The 20,099-nt window shown below is 47.5% G+C and overlaps 1 protein-coding gene across 6 annotated transcripts in view; it reads left to right on the forward strand.

The window, feature by feature from the left end:
• The first annotated feature begins 681 nt into the window (after window positions 1–681).
• ARFGEF3 (ARFGEF family member 3) overlaps window positions 682–20,099 on the forward strand; it is a 146,368-nt gene continuing 126,950 nt past the window's right edge. For 4 of the 6 annotated variants that reach the window (XM_070557324.1, XM_070557325.1, XM_070557326.1 and 1 more), the window contains exons 1-2: window positions 682–903; window positions 6,660–6,711. In XM_070557324.1, coding sequence (XP_070413425.1) covers window positions 819–903; window positions 6,660–6,711 — 137 coding nt within the window. In that variant the 5' untranslated portion in view covers window positions 682–818. Of the gene's footprint in view, window positions 904–980; window positions 1,066–6,659; window positions 6,712–20,099 lie in introns of those variants that run through there. The other 2 variants (XM_070557328.1, XM_070557329.1) reach the window with 2 other exon arrangements.

Below are 20,099 nucleotides of genomic sequence, written 5' to 3' on the forward strand. Positions count from 1 at the left end.
TTTTTGTATATGGTATAAAGTTGTGATCTCTCTCTATTTTCCAAACAGTTAACAATGTGGTCTGACATAATTACATAATCTACTACAAGGTTTTTGATTTTATCGTCAAGCACTGGAAACCTTTCTTCCGAGGATGGCTTCGCGGGTGTGAGGACGGTGAGCAGCAGGGTCCTCGGTGCCAGGAGCGCGCGGGGGTCGGTCCGGACACCCCGCCCGTCGGACTCCCGCCGGCTGCGCTCCTCGCGGTCCGAGCGCTCCCCGGCCCGTCGTTCCAGGGAAAGGGCCCGACCTCCCGCTCTGCCCCTTCCGTCCGCTGCCTCCCGAGCCCCCGCCGAGCCCGGGCGCCCACAGCTCTCCGCGCTGGCCGGCGTCAAAGCCCCGTGTCTCCCTCGGCGCCGCGTCCCGCGCTCGGGCCCCACAGCGCGCACCCCGCGGGCCGCGTCAGGTCAGCCGAGCGCGTGCAGACCCGAGCTCGCGCTCCCGCTCCGCCCCCTCGCTTCTGCTCGTCCTCAACAGGAGGGCGGAGCCGCCATCCTCCCGTTTTCCCCGTCAGGGAACCTGGGAGCCACGCCGCTCGCCACCACCAGAAGCGGTCGGCAAACCCGGGCTCCTCCGCCCTGAACGCCCCCGCGGCGGCTTCCTCCCTTCCCTTCACCTGCTGCGAGGCGGGGCGCCGGGGGCGGGGCCTCGGCGGCGGCGCGCGCGGCGCCGAGCGGGCGTGATTCTCTGCGGCCGGAGCGGCGAGCGCAGCGTCCGTCTGGGCGCCGGGCCTGGCCTCGCGCTCCCCTCGCTGCCGGCGGCCGGGCCGCGAGCTCAAGATGGAAGAGATCCTGCGGAAGCTGCAGAAGGAGGCGTCCGGGAGCAGGTGCAGAGGCATCAGGGAGAGCTGCGCCTGGGCCCTGGGTAAGCGCGCGGGCCCCTGCGGCCGGCCGGCCGGGCCTCCCGCGGCTTCGCCGGAGCGTCGCTACCGCCGCGTTCCGCTAGCTGCCCCGGGGCCTGACGTGGGGGGCGTCGCGGCCCGGGCGTGGCCGTCACCGCCTCCCGGCGCCCCCCCTCTGTCCCCAGGTGGGCGGCTGCCAGCTCCATCAGACACGATAGGACACCCGTCAGACACGACGCCCATCAGACACGACCCCACCTCAGAGACGACCCCCCCCCCAGAGACGACCCCACTTCAGACACGACGCCACCTCGGAGACGACCCCACCTCAGAGACAACCCCACTTCAGACACGACCCCACCTCGGAGACGACCGCCCTAGACACGACCCCCCTCAGACACGACGCCCCTCAGACACGACCTCCCCAGACACGACCCCATCTCAGACATGCCTCGCCCGCCGAGCACAGACCCCTCAGACATGACCCACCTGAGACACGACAGCCCCCCATACACACACGACCCCCCCCAACCCCGGACACGACGCCCCTCAGACACGAGAACCCCCCGACACAACCCCGCCTCGGACCCGACCCTCTTCAGACACAGCCCCCCACAGACACACCAGCAGCTGGCGGCAACGGGTCCGGGTGGGGGAGGTGGAAGCATCCGGGAGTCGGTGGTGGGTGAGCAGGAAGCAAGCGCTTGTTTTATTTGATTTCCTGGTGGAGGCCAGCTTGTTGAGTACTCGCTGTCATGGCTGTTGCCCAGGAAAAATAGCAGGTTTTTTTCCCTGGACAACGGGGACTGTGGGACTGTGTTGCCTCTGCCCCTCGGACACTGGGCTTAGATTTGTGAGCTGTGGGCGCGCTGACGTAGGTTCCCGGGAGCAGAGGTGTGATTCCATCTGACAGCTGTGGGACTCAACGGGGAAGACCGCACGACATTCCAGTTAGGCCGGCATCCCGCTGGCAGCATGGCCCGGTGGGATGCAGAGGGCAGGAGCTTGCTCTGGGAAAGGAAGGCCGGGATCCCGCCGGCAGCATGGCCCGGTGGGATGCAGAGGGCAGGAGCTTGCTCTGGGAAAGGAAGGCCGGAATCCCGCCGGCAGCATGGCCCGGTGGGATGCAGAGGGCAGGAGCTTGCTCTGGGAAAGGAAGGCCGGCATCCCGCCGGCAGCATGGCCCGGTGGGATGCAGAGGGCAGGAGCTTGCTCTGGGAAAGGAAGGCCGGGATCCCGCCGGCAGCATGGCCCGGTGGGATGCAGAGGGCAGGAGCTTGCTCTGGGAAAGGAAGGCCGGGATCCCGCCGGCAGCATGGCCCGGTGGGATGCAGAGGGCAGGAGCTTGCTCTGGGAAAGGAAGGCCGGGATCCCGCCGGCAGCATGGCCCGGTGGGATGCAGAGGGCAGGAGCTTGCTCTGGGAAAGGAAGGCCGGAAGCCGGCCGCGCTGTGAGCCCTGCATTGCCCAGGCCCGCATGGGCGTCCTCACTTGCCGCTCAGTTAAAAGACAAAATTGAATCTCTTTCTCCCTCAACCAAAAAGCAGTCAGTGCTCGTCGTGACGCTGTGCCGTGGGGCAGCCTGAGACGAGATGGAGAAGTGCCGCCAGCGGGAGAACTGATGGTGTTTTAGGTGGCTGTTAGCATCTAGGAGGTCTCAGTTCTCATGTTTGAGTGTGCGCGCAGTCATAGCAACATCCCTTTTGTATTTTACCTGTGCATGTCCTCACAATTGTCTGGCATATTGTCTGGGAAGTTTATCTTGTCGCCAGAACCAGGACTTGACCGTTTTAGTTTACTGTTGAAGAAGAACGGACCAGATAACCAGATAAATAAGTGAGCAGCTAGGCTCTTAAAGCCACGGTACTGTTTTTGCATGGCCATTGTCGTTCAGCAGAGAGACTCAGAGCTAGATTCCCCACCGCCTCTAATGAAGGGTCACAGATGGCGGTGGGCCCGAGTGTGCCCCAAACATGCCATTCCTTGTAGTCATCATTATTTTGCTGTCATTTAGGCAGATTTAGGTAATAGGGAGGAGAAGACTAATCTAGTATTTTTCATGTGTGAATTCTGATACTCAGCATCTTGTTAAATCCAGCTGCAGCGTTTCTGAGTGTAGGTCCTTGAGGTTACCTGGGAAGCTCAGAGCTGAGGCAGGTGGGTTATCTGCGTGGAACCGGGAGTCCAGCCTGACTCAGAGTAGATGGGATTCCTCTCCCGGTGGTTGTTCTCTAGTTGCAAGAGGAGACACGAAATAGTTAAATAACAGTGCAGGGCATTCATTGTGCAGTTGGAATGAGTAAACCAGGAAAACAGACCAAAGAAGAGGGGATGAATGTGGCGTCAGGGAAAGGTGGGGGAAATTGGTGTGAGCTGGTGGGGCTTTTGAAGTAGATTTGACTTGAAGAATGGGTAAGCTGTGGGTTCCTTCTTTTCTTTGCTTATTTATTTAGCAGACATTTATTAAGACCTCCCCTGTACTGAGCAGTGGAGATATAAGGATGAGTAAAATACTTCCTCCCTGTAGGATTTTGTTAGAAGGGCGTGTTGGAGGGAGAATGCAGCGTAAACAAAGGCACAGAGACTTGGTTTCCTGTTCTCTTTCTCGCTTCAATCCATTTTCCACTATTGCCTCAATTTTTTTTTTTTTTACTATAAAACACTTTTCACTACTGAATCCCCATAATTTCTTTAAAGTTTGAATTCCTTAGAATGCTCTTCAGAATCTGGCCCTAGCCTTCTTTCCTATCACCCCTGAACCAAGGGCTCAACAATCTAGAGGCAATCAGCTGCAGCACTTTCTCGAACATGTTGCACACTGCACACTTCTCTGCCTTTGCTCATGTTAGTCCTTCTGCCAGGAATTCCCTTTCCAGACTCCTCAAGGCCCAACTCAGATAAGAAGCACCGCTGAGCCCCTCAGTTGAATCATTTGCTCTTTGGGTCTAAGCACTGCTCTCATGCCTCTCTCAGAGCACGTGCTGCTTTGGATGATGGTTGTGTGCACAGCTACTCTTCTGAGGGCAGGATAATTGAGAACTATGTTAGGTTCAAGAGACCAAAAAAACTAGTTCAAGCTGACCTAAGCAAAACAAAATTTCTTCACTCTATTAAGTAAATATCCCTTGGAAGGCTAGCTATGGGTTGAGTTTTGTTCAGGAATTCTGCACTGTTCAGGGACCTTGCTCTGCTCTCTTGGGCTGACTGACACACTCTGCATGAGTCTCCACAGCTTTGGGCTCATGAGTCACCACATCTAGACTATCTCATGAGAAAGAGGTGTCAGCACACTTAGACCATCTCAGGAGAGAAAGATCATCTCCTACTTGGACTGTTGTAGGAGAGAGGAGTCACTGTCACATTTAGACCATCATAGGAGAGAGGAGTCATCTCCCACAAAAGCTGTTGCAGGAGAGAGGGGTCTTCATGACATCAGACCATCTCAGAAGAATGAGACTCTTCCAGCCACTCCTGCCTAGTCCTTGGTTTCGCTTGTTCCTTTGTGACCTGATGGGTCATGTGTGTATACTTGAACCTGTTCTCCGGCGGAGGAGTGGGATGGGCTCCCTGGCTTAGGCCTAAGCTACAAGTCCACTGAAATCCCAGAGTCAGGGGAGGATGATCTCCTCTGAACACAATTTGGGCACTGGTTCAGAAGGTGGGGGAGGGGATGCCAGTCACTCAAAACAGCAATGCCACAGTGTAGACCTGAGCCCCTTGAGCACAGGCTGCAGCTCATGCTTCCTGTGGCTTCTGTGCCTGTAGTATGAGGCAGATGTTCAATAAGCAAATCAACACTTGAATGACTTGCTTGGATATTAAATGATATTGATCTTTTTTCTAGTTATAAAAGTTATATATGCTCATTTTAGAATATTGGAAAATATTAGAATAGCATAAAGAAAAAATTAAAATCACCTGTAATCTGACCACCCAGATATAGTACTATTCAAATTTTGGAGTATTGCCCTTCTGCAAAGGATCATACCATAAATGGCAGGTTGTCATTTGTTTTTTAACTTTTGCATTTTCTTCTACTTTGTCATTTATACCTCTCTGAAAATCAGTTTTCTTAATGGCTGCATGATAACTGGCAAGGGATATGGATGTATCTTTCCTCTATATTGAGCCATCTAGGTTGTTGGATAGTTTTCTTGTCAGTGAGGGAAAGGGAATTCTTTCTGATGAGGGGGTAGAAAGAATAAGGGATGGTCAGCTTGTGGAGAACCAGAAAGAATGCATTTTCCTTCAGGAACTGGCAGTCCTGGATGGAGGCTTGTGGGCTGGAATGGCAGGATGGAGTGGAACGGCAGAACTTTACAACTAGAAGGGACCATGGCCTCATTTGGAAACTTAGATAAGGGGACTCACGTAGAATGGATTTGGAAAATGGAGGACAGGAGAAAGAAGATTAGAGGCTGGAATGCCAGGTGGAGAAGAAGGATAGTCTCTCCAACTTCCACCCTTCCCTCTATCTTCCCACAGCTTCTCCTTCCAGCTGCAATTGCTGTGACCTTCAAGCCCAACTTCCTAGAAACTTCTTAGAAAGTGTCTACTGATTGGGCCACTGACACACATCCTGAGTTGAATACAAACCCCTATGTCTGGTGAGGAAAACTGCTGTGATCTGGTTGTTCAGTGTCAGAACTGCCCCACGAGGAGAGGCAGCAAGTTGTCCTGGACACTGGCCCTGCCATGCTGAATGTTGGGCTGTCTTGACCCCTGTGGCCTGTGAGCTGCTCCCTGCACCTGCATCTCAGGGCTTCATTTTCTTGTTGTTCTATCCCATCTTAAGGACTGACCTCAGTCCTTCCACTTCTTCCCTTGGCCTTGTGGCCATGATACCACTGACCCTCCTGGTCCCGTCCTTCTGTTTTGTGGATTACCTTGCTTACACCCGCCATCTGCACCATGGGCCACACAGGCCCAGATCCTACCATCTTGTTTTGGTCTGTTCTTACTCCTAAGCCTCAGGGACACATCTGGGTCCGTTGTTCCCTCTGATCTCTGAGCAGGGTGGGGAGATTTTTCTCCTTCCCCAGTGAAAATGTTTCACATTGACAGGGCTTGTTAGCTCTAAGCAGTGAAGAGAAGCATCAACATGGTTCGAGATGAAAAATTGGAGACAAGTTGGAGCTATCAAAATAAAACTTTTTTTTTTTGGAAGAGAATAATGAGCTTTTTGTTATCTCTACAATTGGAGGCAGTAACAGTGTGAATAATCCACAGCAGTGGTAAAGTATTGATCATCCAGCTTGAAGTAATGAGATTTGAGCCTCCCAATCAGTCTCCCTAACTATAGTGTGATTGAAAAAAGCTTAATCTGCCATCTCATAAACATGTGCAAGAATCGTGAGATATCTCATAAAGTGCCTTGTGAACTTGAAAGTCTCTCACAAGTATGTTTTTGTTTAAGGGTATTGAAACTGTAGTTTCAAGGAAACAGCTTTCCTTTCTCTATTTTATTGCAAGAGTATAGAAATTTAGCCAGTTGTAACTAGATTAAATTGGCATTCTGATTCAGGTTAGGAATTTAACTATTCGTTCGGTGTCTCTATAGGGAAATGCGTCGTCATTTTTAACCTTCCCCGGGGAAGTCTCTGGGGCTGCCAAGGGAGAAGGATTTTTATGGATGATTTGCATGCAGAGAATTGAGAATTCACTAATGTATAATTATAGGAATTTCTGAGGAAAAAAGAAACTAGCAGTGAAATAATGTCTCAGTGCAGATTCTCATTCTTTTCATATTTATTTTTAAATTTGCTTTTTTCCTTTTGTAGAAACCCTGGGTGGTGTGGATACCGTTGTCAAGATCCCCCCACACTTGCTGAGGTAAGGAGACTGGAGTTGTTTAATATAGTGGAAGTGAAAATTGTCCTCCCTGTTTCCTGAAAGCCCAGATAACCTCGTTGGCTTATAGTGTTTTACTTGCTGAAGGAGGGCTTTTTTGCATCCATGAACTGGGATATTTCATGTGGTTAGCATGATGGGAACCTGATTTCCTCCTGTCTTTGGAGAGAGTGAAGTCAGTGATCCAAAGGAACGAGCTGTAGGAGTCAGGGGTGAAAGGATAAAATTGGTCCAGGAGAGAAATGACCATGAGGTAAGTGAGCATGTGGACAGTGAACAAGATCTTCCACTGCGGATTTGGAAATGGCACCCGCTGTGGGGGCATGCAGCTCTATACCATGTGAGCTGAGTGTAAGCTCTCACTGGCCCCCTTGGTGGGACACTATCTCACAACTCGGCAGCCACAGGCAGCAGCCCTCCTGTTTCCCCACCTTCCTCACCTCCTCCATCCTTCTGTTCCCCCTCATCGGGAGAGAAATACATGCCCTTTTTGGAAAATTTGGAAAGAACAAATGAGGAAGTAGTCCATAATTACACCACCTAAGGATAACCACTGAAAACAGTCCAATAGATTTTCTTAACACAATTTTTCCACACACGTGTATTTACAAATTAATATGAAATTTATTTACAGGTTTGTTTTCTGCTTGTTTTTTAGTCAACACCATATGAAGAACATATTCTAATGCCAGTATATGTTCTTCAAATTAAAATATTGCATATTCTTCCATTATTTGGCTGCTGTAACATAATTTAGTAGTTTTCTTCTTATTATTTTGATTATTTCTAGACTTTTCTTTGCGACTATTAAAAATATTGAACTTCTCATTTGTTGAATATAGTGTCTATACTGTCAGGACACTATGATTTATTTGGTATTTTTTCTCTTTTCAAGTAGATGAACAGGAATTATGTTTCTATCTTTTAAAAAAATTTATTCCTCTTTGTGTAGTATCTGCTACAGGCTGATATATTGAGGGGAATTCATGTGTTAATCAAACCGAGGGTGCTTTTGTGTATATAATGCTCCTAAATGGACAGAATGTCTGACAGCAACGTTCTCGCCTTGGGGAGGGGAGTTCTGTGGGGGATCCGTGCAAACAGGAGATGTGAAGACTCTCCCAGAGATATGAAGGTATGGATGGATCAAGGGAGGCCATTTCCTGGTCCTCGACTTTCATAGGTGCCCTTTCTGAGACTGGTTTGCTTCAAAACTGGCTTGGCGTGTCTCCTTTTCTGTCTCACCTTTTACAGTCAAAGGAAGAGCGCAGCTGTGTCCCATCTCATCCTGAATCTGACTGTGGTATGTGGTCCTGGGCAAAGAACTCTTCCTACCAACAAAGGCCTATGAAAATGTTAGTGTCTGGGTTGGTGAAGGGATGAGTATAATGACCAGGGCGCACATCTTTTTGCAGGTTAGTTTTTACTTCCTGGCTTATCAGCCAAGTTGAAGGAGGAATCAATCTGGTTAAAAGATAATAGACGAAAAGATTTTTGACAAGTCTCCTTCATTCTTTTCTTATTTATGTAAACAAAGTTCCTTACTGCTATGTCTTTGAAAGTGAAAAAAACAAGGTATGGAACTGATCTTAAACTACCTTATTATAGCAATAGAGAATACTCATCCGTAGGTGTATCAACTAATTGACGAGAAAAATAAACAAGCCCTATCCCTTTCTTTAGAAATGCATTTCCAATAAAATTATACTTTCCATGTTAACTATATTAATATTCTTATAAGTAATTACTAATGTTTGGATCAGTTGTGTGCATTAGTAGTGACAGCTCGAACCAGAAGAAAATTGAACACTTTTAAGCCTAATGACCGCAGGAAATTTTTTAAAAATCACTTTATACACATTTTTGTTACAGAGAAATATACATAGGAGATTAATAAAAGCCTCTCAAGTGTTAAAATGTATTATATTGAGAGGAAATTCTGTGGGGGAAGTGGAATGGAAATATGAGTTCAAGGAGAAAAGGAGTACAATGCAGTCTTTTTTACCGTTAAAGGAGAGTTTGTTCATGTATTTTTTGATGAATGAAGGTGGTTTTCAAATTGGTGTGGTATTTTTTCTTTAGGTACATTTAAATGAGTGATATGTTTTAATTAAAAATTTTAATAATTCCAATATGCTAGAATTATAGCCTTTGCAATTGATTAAAATTATGAAGTTTAAATGTCAACTTAAAATGTCTGAGAAACAAAATTTTAAAAATTTCTTAGTGGCTGTATGAGCAAAAATGTTTGATGACACTGCTGTAAAGATTGTCTCTCAATCCAAAAGGCTGTTGAAGCTACAGCAAGACTTTCTGTTGTTTCGAGTCTGTGATAAAAGGGCTGCCTTCAGTCTTAGGGGCAAGAAGGTGACAATGATCCCAGAAGAGGTCCCTGGTGCACTGTTTGGGAATATTCATCAAGACAACTGGCATTTTCCAACTCTCGGTGTGTGTGTGGCCGGAAGAGTTGGAGAAAATAGTGTTAATGGGCCTGAGGACATAGGTTTGGTCTCTGATTTAGCCGTTTAGCTTTATTTTCTCTGTGGTCTCAAGATTTACCCCAGACCCAACTAGCCATCTTGTATGAGCCATAGGAGATAGTCACAAAATTGGTGGGAAGGATGCCAGACAAGGAACTGTGTATGGATTTGGGTGGGTGTCTCTACATATCTTCACCATTATTAGAAATACAATTCAGAATGTTTATCCTAGTGATGAAGAGCAGGCGATATCATCCTTGTACAAAGGAATGTGCGTTGTTGTGTTCCAGGTGTGCCGTGAGGTCTGTCAGGCATTCTTGTGCAGAGAACTGAAGCGGTGAACGAGACAGAGCAGATGGAGCTGTACACTCAGAGGTTTACGTTCTGAGGGAGGAGAGTGAGGACATACATAGCTGGAAACACTTATGTGGTAGCAAGTGTAAGTTTATTGTAGAATTTTGTACATTTAAGGAGGTTTCAGTTTGACTGATTTTTGGTGGCAGGGAGCCTTTGAAAGCCTCTTCTAGGGTATAGGAATCAGCCATAATTAGAACAAAAAAGAATTATTGAGTTGATAGTAGCCTAACTTACTTTTTCCCTCTGTTGTCGGAGGAGTGATATGATGAGGAGACATACTGTAATGGGCCCCACTTGTTGTCAGTCAGCTTTCTTTATCCTTTGATTCAGGACCCAGAGAGCGCTTCCTCCATCCAGTCCTTATGTTTAACGTGGCATCTTCCTGTTGTTTGAGCACCTGCTCAAAAGAACCTAGTCACTGTAAATATTTGCTCACAAGAAAGAATTTGGGTATGTTAATTATTTTTGCTTCAGTTATGCTTTTGTTTAGTAAATGAGAAAGAAATGAGATTCATAAACTATTTCTTATATTTTCCTGATTTTGTATTCAGATTCAGTTCCATTTCTGTTACCTAGTCACCTGAAAGTGACTATTTGCAGATTTTTTGTTGTTGCAGATTTTGAAAAGGGCTCTAGGGAAAAATTCAAATCTCAAATACTTTAGCTGTGCTGTTTTTCTTGTTTTTTCTTTTGCCATTGATTGACTGCTTTTCGTGTTAAATATATTAACATTCTGATAAGTAATTACTAATATTGTTTTCGTCAGTGTGTACATTGGTATTGATAGCTCAAGTCGGAATAAAATTGAAACCTTGAGAGACCGATAGTTGTATTATTATTTTTTTTTGCCATTGATTGTTCTCAGGACTTCCTGTACAAAATAAAGTCCAGATGTCACATGAATGATGTTAGTGACTCTAGTGATGACTCCATTCAGTCACGTGTAGGGCATTCTGGGGAGACACCTGGGATAAAACACTTGAGCTGGAATTAAGGAGTGGTCAGAGGCGTTGCCTGTCTCTGCCCAGGCCCTTTCATTGAGCAAGTGCCCACTCGTTGATACGGTGAGCAGCTTTAGCAACAGGGACAGGGATTTGTGCACAGTGCCCAGTGAGACTCCCTGTCAGGGATAGAGGAAGGCCCAGGGAGCCGCCCTTTGGGAAAGTTCCTGAATTTGTTAGTAGACTGTTGGGTGAACATCTTCCCACCTGCCTGCCCTCTGTCTTGCTTTTGTTCCTGGGGGTGAGTTATAAGATTCCTCATCTTGCTCCACGAGGAGCCTGGCCCTCCCTGTCTTTGCTTCTCTTTTCCCTCCTCTCCTTAAACTTCAGGTCTCACACACGTCTTCACAGAGTTGAACAAAAGCTCCGAATTAGTGAGGCCGTCGTGGTGTCCCTTACTCAGAAGCTCTCCATAGTTCAGGCTCTTCCTCAGGTTGGGGCTGCCATCTCCATGTCCTCCTTGTTTGACAAGCAAAAGGCAACTCAGGATGTTCCCTAATAGCGACAGATTTGGTAAAATATCTCCAACCGAGACAAGCTGCCACTGACACTCACTGATTCCATCGTTGTTACACTGGTTCTTCAACTAGGTGATAAATAAGACCTGGAAGCAACTGATAACAACTATTAGTAGTAATAACATGAAGTGTTTTCTGTTCTTTGACATCCTTCTTTTGGTGAGGAGGAGTGGCCGTGAGCTAACATCTGTTGCCAATCTTCCTCTTTTTTTTTTCTCCCCAAAGCCCCAGAGCATAGTTGTATATCCTAGTTGTAAGTCCTTCTAGTTCTTCTCTGTGGGATGCCACCTCAGCATGACTTGATGAGTAGTTTGTAGGTCCACACTCAGGATCTGAACCCATGAACCCCAGGCCGCCGAATCGGAGTGCATGAACGTAACTGCTATGCCACCAGGCCGGCCCCTTTGACATCCTTCTGTTTACCCTCTCACCTGTGGTTTTTCCTGTGGTTTGGGAATCAAGTGATATAACCAAAATAACCTAGTCATTTAGGGGATTTTCGGGGCTGATATCTGTGTTGTGTGAGGCCTTCACAGCAGGCCTTCACTCCCTGTCAGGGAGCCCTGGGCTTAAGCCCACCTGGAAGTACCACAACTTCTGTCATGTTTAGTTCCTTGCCAGTTGGTACCTCAGCCATCCCCTCCAAGCCCCACTGTCCTTGTGATGGTGTGGTTGTGGTGTCACCTACATCTGTCTGATCCTTTTTCTCTCTAAGATGTTGAACAGCCTATATTTTTTCCAGCCCTATTTGTTACAAGGGAAAGGGCTTGCATCTCTTCTGTGGACCTTTCACTCCCTTTTCAGTTGTTTGCAGTCACTGGCTCTTCCAGATCATTCTTGACCTCCTGGCACACTCCCAGGGAATGTTCTTCTGCTTCCGAGTCCTGGTTGGGAGTGGTCAGTCTCTCTGCTGGCATCTGCACCAGAACGCCCTGGCCACTCTCCTCACCAATGGATCTGAAACACCAGATTCTGACTGTGGGGCTGGACGCTCTCACAAAGCCCCACATAAATCTGCATGGATGTGCTTTTCACCCCATGCCAAGGCCCAAAGATCCAGGGCCTCCACACTTTGGGTGTCTTGGCTGAGCTGCCTGCCTCTCTGACTGCTCCATCATCCCTGTCGGATTCCCAAGAGGTTTGCTCACCCAGGCCTGGACCCAGGGTGAGGGGAGTGAGGCCAGGTTGTGCAAAGACAGGGCTGGGTCCTGTCTTCATTTGACATTTTGACAATTTGTTCATCGTGGAACTTTTGCATTAATTTTGAGATTTTAAAGTGTGGCATTAAAATATTATTTATCTCGATGACTGAATTTTTTGTGCCTAAGGCCAGTGCCTCACTCCCTCACCCAGGCTCGGGCCTTACACTCTGCATCCTGGCAGAAAGTTCTCCCAGCCTCTGAGGCCATGCACTGCAAGGCAGGCCTTATTCTGCCTCCTCCAGATCCACAGGCTGCTGTGGACTGAGGACACAGGTTTCTCTCCCGCTGTGAGGAGAACCTCAGAGGCAGACGCATCAGGGAAACAGCTCTTTTCTACAACCAAAGCCGCGTTTGGTAAGTCCCACTCCCAGTACCCTCTCCCACAGCCACCAGGGTTTTACTGGAGGCATCTCTCACCCCGCCCCTTCTCCCTCCCGGCCCAGCTCACACGTTGAAATAGAGCATACTTCCTTCTGCATCCAGAGCTTGGCCCAGAATGGCAGGTCTGGAGGTGTTTGGTTGGTAGTCCTATGCCCCCTTTATGTGGGGCACTGAAATGCTGCGGGATGTTTTCTGAGCTGCTCTCTGTGTCAGGTTTGTCTGCTGGGTGTCTCATAACACGCAGTCTTGCTCACTGTTTCATCCTGCATATCCTTCATGACTGAGTTGGGGCTGGAGAGGTGACTTTCTCTCTCTATGTCCTCGCTGTACCTTCACTTCATCCTGTCGTGGCTCTTATCCATCAGGGTGGCAGCTGTTTAAGGGTTCTCTTCTTAGGCCTCATCCTCAAGGAGCTCATATATATAGATTATTCATCTTTGCACCCTCTGGTTCAGTGCCCTGTACATGTTTGTAGAGTGAATCTGCTTCTCCAAACTCTGCATCGCCCATCTGAGAAACCTTTGCCCTTACCTCCTAGATTCTTGGAAAGCATAGTATTTGGAAGAATCCATGGTAAATAGAATCTCAACTTTTGCAACAGAAGTTCTAAATCTCATTAACCGAAAGGGTGGGTCCCAAATGTAGACCCAGAAGCCCATACCCACTCCATTGACCTCAGCTAACAGAACTTTAAATGCCTTACTTCCTACTCAGTCAAAGCCCTTGCTGAGTTGGGGCGGGAGTTGGTGGGCACCCCTGGGACCCTGATTAATGTTCTTTGTCAAAGGGCATTGAATGTACAGGGTTCAGCTCTCGCTAGGTTCCATGAAGAGTCCGTGGCCCACCTAGAGGACATACCCTACCTGCTGTGCCCCTGACGTGAATTCACCTTGGAGTATTTCTGTCCTAAAGGAGGAAAGAGCCTCCACCCCATGCTACTCTAGTCTAGGATTTTTCCTTTCTCTTAGCCCAGGTTATTTATAACAGATGAGATAAAACTGTCAAGGGAATCTTAGAGCTGCCTGACTGAAAGGCAGCCACTGACAGCAAGCTCTTGTTGGCATTCCTTGTTGCCCCTTTGGGAACAGTCCAGCCATTACTGTGGCTGTGGCCCAGCTGCCATTTTGCCTACCTTCTCTGTGGTTCTTCAGAGCCACCTGCAGCCTCGTTACTCTCCTGCCCGTTGTAGTCCCCCACAGTTGCTGACAGCCCTTCTTCCCATTTGTTCTTGTATGTGTCCCTCACCCTCTCCTGTCCCTGCCTGGCTGAGCTTCTGCCCAGCCCTCTGTTTCACTTGGCCTGCCTGGTCTAGACACTTCTTTCAGCCCAGATGCTGACATGTTCCTCCTTGTCTTGTTTGGGGACCTGCTGATTTTCATCAGGTGGGAGCACATTCATCAGCATTTATGTTTGCAGAGAACCATCCGTAGCAGCATCCCATTCTTTGTATGGTTTTATTTTAATTGCTTTTCTGCACTGCTTTTTATCTATTTTAGTGCTTTAGTTCTGTGCTTTAAACCCTGGAGCAACTTCTACAGGATGTGCAAATTGTTTGTTTGTTTATTAATTGAATAAACATATCCACGTCAACTAGGAAGGACTATGTGTGACTTAAAATGGATGAGGACAGCAGATACCTCAATAGCGGATTTTGGCAAGCGGTTTCGACCTCATCGTGGTGTTTCTGCCTTTCTTGTGTCCTGGAGAAGTGCTGGCCTTCTTTTGGTACCTCCCGTGTCAAGAGGAGGACACAGAGGAGGCCAGTGTAGAGTCTCCAGCTTGTGTTCCCCAAACGGAGGGTGTCAGCTGCATGTAGGACAGGTGCTCCTGCTGAGGCCCGAGTTCTTCCAGGAGAGCGCAGACATCATGCTTCTCCTGCAGTTGAGCTCGTCCTGAGGTCTCGTCTCTTGCTGGTTCCTGCCCTCCTCTCTACCCCAGCTGACTTCTCTTTGCAGAGGCATGCAAATGTAAGTTTTGGCTCTGTTTATCTTTTGCTGGTTCTACACCAAGACAAAAAAGAATAGGAGGTTTAAGACACTCTGATTAGTGTAAGCTTGGCTCATTTCCAGTCTTAGAGAATTCTTTGTCTCTGGGAGCCATGAAAGGAAATATGGAGGGAGACATTGTTAGCCTTGCTGGGGTCAGTGGGGAGCATTTAAGTGAACAAGGACTTGCCCTGGGCTGTTCCCACTTCCTGAGATCAGGCTTGCAATAACCAGTGAGCAACGTGACATTTCCGTGTTGGCTACAAAACCCGTTTGCAAGGAGAGTGACGTGTGGAGGAGCCACAGTGGTGCGCAGGCTGGAATCCACGTTGAAAATCAGGGTGCCCTGAGATCTGCTTCTTCTTTTCCTTTCCCTACTGCTGTGGAAGAGAGTGTTCCTGTCACCTCTTAACGTAGCGTAAGTGACAATCTAGACCATTTCCCAACTTACAGACAGCTTTGCTGTGTGTTATCTGCCAGCATGTAAGCCAGTGCTGGTGATTTTCACATCCTCTTCCCTTTGATAGTGAAGACCTATAATTAGTGCTCAACTGTAAATCTTCTCCTTGTTAACAGCCCCCCCCCCCCCCCCCGACCTAAAAAGCTCTTTAAGTGGTGCAGTCAACTGAAGAAGTGCATGGCTCACCCCAGCAGGGATTTGGGGGTTGGGCCTGAGGGATGTTGTGGGATATGAGCCAAACATTCATGTCCAAAACACAGCTGTGGCCATTCCTCCTTCCTTTGTGACAAGTGGTTGATGCTTTATCCCATAGCACTTGGCTCTAGAGGGACGTGCTAGAAGGAAACATTACCCCATTTTGAAAAAGTGTAACAATCCAGTCATGGGTTTCCCTTCTTAGGCCTCTTTATTCTTTTTGAATGGAATAAAGGTAGGATTTTTGCTGTGTGTGTTATTCTTACATGGTTTGCATAATTAAACTGTGCTTTACAGAAAATTTAAGTTCAGATTTCCTGTTTCAATTTCAAAGTATGGCTTTGAGAAATTTTTTACACTGATGGGTTATAAAGATGGATTCCAGGAGGTGGGTGGGGACCTGAGCTCATCAGTTCAGTGAGGTAAACCGTCCGGTCAGGTGTTCGAATCTCCTTTTCACCCTCTAGGACTTCTCTTCTTGGGAACATGTGGTGCAAACTCAAGAATCGTATTTAGTTTCTTTGGACAACTTTGTTCATTAAATATTTCTTATTTTTATTTTACTACATATTTCTGTGTAGTTGAGCTGTTTATAAGTCGGTAGGATTATGAGACTCTACAGTGCCCTGATGTATCCATTTCAAGTCCAGTCCAGTAAACTTGTTGCAGGAGATCTCCCTTCACCTGTTTAGTTTCCAGTGCTCTGTTAGTGTGATGCTTAATAGCCTGTGATTCACACTTTCCCAACTATATTTGGGACACGTTATAACGGAAGTTAACATTTTTAAACGTCTACTGTGTGGCATGGACTCTCAGGTGCTGTGCGTGCTGGACTCAGTCCTGATAGTGCCTCTGTGTGGCAGGGGAGAGTGAGGCTTGGAGAGGCTCTGGAGCCAGCCGAGGCAGTCAGGCCTGCGGGACAGAGGCTACCTTCTTCCATCACGGAGTAACGCTTTCCCATTCTTGACCTAACGCAGCAGCTTATTTTTTCTTATTTGTAATTTATGTGAAAAGCTGAGATCTATAAAACTAAATTTCATGCAGTGAATTGTTTGATGCATAGCCATTATTGAAAAGAACTCTTGGGAAATCTGCTCTGTTAGGCCCCCCCTGGTTCACGAGAGTGCAGCTTACTCGTGTAGGGACAGGATCTCCTTGAATTGAAACGACTTCACATGCAATTTTCAAGGAGCCAGAGCTTTGGAAAGGGGGGTTTCCTGTATTCAGACTGAGGGCGAGCTTTGAATTGTTAGACCTATCCAAATTAGTGTGTATACGTGACTTTGCCAGGAATTGACCTAAATTGACTTTTCTTCTCCATAAGGCAGAAGGAGACCTTAAGATAAAAGAGATGCTGGTCTGGATTGACGTGAACACCCTCTGGGGAAGCCTGAGTGATTTTGTGGTTGAATCACTGACCCCACCGCTCCAGACAGCTGCTCACGTGACTGAGGGGGGCCGAGAAGCAGCCAGGGTTGCTTCTTCAGGCTCAGGTGGGTGGACTGCAGTGCTGCCTGGCGAAGACTCAGTGCAGGGCTCTGAGGCCTAAATGGAAGGAATGCGTCCAGGACGGATCACAGCCTGAGTGGGAGCAGACCTGGGCTGGTGTTTAATTTAGTGAGGTCCAGAGAGAACTGTTGTACTTCGAAGGTTTTCTTACCCCCGAAGCTGTAACTCCTCCATTGCTTGCTTTATTTCGTAAGCCGCATTTTGTTTTTCTGTATTTACCAGCTGGGAGAAAAACCCTTAAAAGACAGAAGGGGTTTTGTATCTTATTTCAGAGACGGTTGGAAGAGAAGTAGCTTGGAACTGTGTCCAGCTGTGGGTTGTGGAGCAAGGGCGGAGGGCAGGGCTGGACACGGGCTGCCCAGGGGGAGCTGGGGAGGGCTGCTGTTTTTACCTGCAGGGTTTCACTCCTCCTCGGAAGTAAAGCGGGATGTGGAAGACAAGGCCAGTTACGTGATATTTGCTGCAAAGCGGGAGGGAAGCATGTGTGTTTCAGGGGGAGTAAAAACATAGATGTAATTCGAAGTCAATAGGATGTTTGACTAAGAAAGGAAACGACTGTTGGTTTAAGGTGTGTGTGCCCAAGCCTCCAGTACGTGCATGCCTTTGTAAATATTTGCTCACTGTGACTGCCTTGTGGCTCTCAGTCTTGAATGCTGACATCTCTGTTGGAGGTGTCTGGAGCTAGGATCAGTGTTGGGAAAACATGTGAGGGGGCTCTGGTGGAGGAGCCAGTGGCAGGGGGTCGGGTGTCAGAGCTGAGCAAGCACCGTTCTGTGTGCTGGGAACACGTGGGAACAAGACACAAACTCTCCCTCCAAGAGCCCAGTACCTGCTGAAGGGGAGTACCCACTGAGTCCTCGGGCAAGTCCTGGTTCTCCTCTGTCTGGCCATTGGGACCCCAAGCTGGTCGTTTTGCCTGTCAGCCTCTGTAAGTGGAGGTGGACACTGAACAGTCATGAGGTGTCTCTCTTTCCCAGCGTGAGCATCCACCAGTTGGCAGTAGATGCAGAGGAGACAGATCCAGAGACCCCGATCTAGGCCACAGAGGGGATGTGGTCTCCCCCGCAAGGGCTCAGCATGCCTGTCTGCTACCCTCTGTCCTGGAGAAGAGTGTCCATTTCCCCTCTCTGTCCCTTACGTCTCCTCAGCATTGAGCAGGAGGGCAGCTTCCAGCCTGCAGGCCTTATCTCAGGTTCCTCCATGTTCCTGGCATGCTTTTTTTCAACTTTATTGAGACATAGTTGACATATAACATTGTGTAGGTTTAAGGTGTACCACATGATGATTTGATGTATGTGTGTGTTGTGAAAGGATTACCACAGTAAGGTTAGTTAACACGTCTGTCACACACACACAAAATTATCATTTTCTGTGTGCGTGTGTCGGGGGGTGAGAACTAAGTAAGATCATATAGTAATTGTCTTTCTCTGACTTACTTCTCTTAGCGTAGTGCCCTCAGGCCCATCCATGTTGTCATAAATGGCAGGATTTCCTTCTTTTTTTATGGCTGAATAATATCCTTGTGTGTTTGTGTGTGCATGTACCACATTTTCTTTATCCATTCATCCATCACATTAATGCGGCAGTTCCAAGACGTTTTGGTCTCAAGGCCCTTTACACTTTTAAAAATTACTGAGGATCCCAAAGAGCTTTTAAAAAAAATTTTGGATTGTATCTATCAATATTTATCATCCTAGAAATTAAAATAGGAATTTTAAAAATATTTATTCATTAAATATAATAAACACTTGGGGCTGGCCCGGTGGCATAGTGGTTAAGTTTGCACATTCCACTTCAGCAGCCTGGGGTTCGCCAGCCCAGATCCCTGGGTGAGGACACAGCACTGCTTGGCAAGCCATGCTGTAGTAGGCATCCTACATATAAAGTAGAGGAAGATGGGCACGGATGTTAGCTCAGGGCCAGTCTTCCTCAGCAAAAAGAGGAAGATTGGCGGCAGATATTAGCTCAGGGCTAATCTTCCTCAAAAAATAATTAGAAGAATAATAAACATGTACATGTTAATATAAATGACATTTTTTATGAACAGTAACTACTTTCAAAACAAAACAGTGAGAAGAATTTTACATGTTCTGTAGATCTCTCTAATATCTGGCTTGATAGAAAACTGAATTCTCAGCTCTGCTTCTCTATTTAGTCAGTCACAGTCTGTTGCTTTGATTGAAGTAGATAAAGAAGATCCAGCCTCTACAGATAAGTGGTTTAAAATGGGAGGGGAGTTTTCTTCCTGAGGAAGATTGGCCCTGAGCTAACATCTGTTGCCAATCTTCCTCTTTTTGTATGTGAGCCACTGCCACAGCATGGCTCCTGACAGATGAGTGATGTAGGTCTGCGCCTGGGAACTGAACCCGGTCTGCCGAAGCGAAGCAAACTGAACGTAACCACTAGGCCACTGGGGCTGGCCCCGGAGGGGAGTTTTAATTGTGATAATTGTGACCCTTTTCAGATAATTGTGGGTGTTCTTTTTTGATGAACTCTGCCGTATACTCCTGAGAGATTGAGAATGAAAATAATTTTGACCTCATGGACCCTGTGAGGGTGGAAGAAATTTTCCTCTACCCTTAGTTCTTCTGGTTACTCTGAGAATTAAACTGACAGCAGACAAATTAACAGGAAAAAATCAAATTTAATTTTATACCACAAGAACCCCACACGCATGAGAGGTTCAGAGACAGAAAGGTGAAGAGAGGTCTATGTGCCATCTTGAGCTAAGGAGTGGCCTGGGGGCCTGAGGCTTCGGACGGGAGGAGGGTAGCGCACCGGATGATAAGTGGAACAGATGTTCAGTCATTAGGGTTTACCCTGCCATACAGGTAGGCCATAACAATTTATTTCTGGTGATAACTCTTATTATGGGAAAGGTCCCAGTTGACATTCTTCAAGGGAGAGGTGAAAGTTTCTCTCAAGCCCACAGGGTCTCGATTGCCTTTAGCTCAAAATATTCCACATAGCAAAGTGGCATATCTTGGGGAGGCCTGTTCAGACCCCTGTGACCCTCTGAAAGGGTGTCAGGCACTAGGTACACTGTGAGAACCATGTCTTCCCCGTTTTAGATGCCAGAACCTCAATCGTTTGTTCGTAAAAGTCCTCACCTCTTCCCTTACCCAAGATGGAGCTGCTCCCAGCCATTTGTGTAAATGGTGTAAGGTGGAGGTCTCAAAGGTAAAAATTTGGCCTATGCTATGAAATACACTTGTTTTAAATTATTTAGAAAGTAAGAGAATTTATATCACACAGGTGATATACTTGTGAAAAACGAAGTAA

Source organism: Equus przewalskii, chromosome 9 (genome assembly GCF_037783145.1).
Source record: "Equus przewalskii isolate Varuska chromosome 9, EquPr2, whole genome shotgun sequence".
Lineage (NCBI taxonomy): Eukaryota > Metazoa > Chordata > Mammalia > Perissodactyla > Equidae > Equus > Equus przewalskii.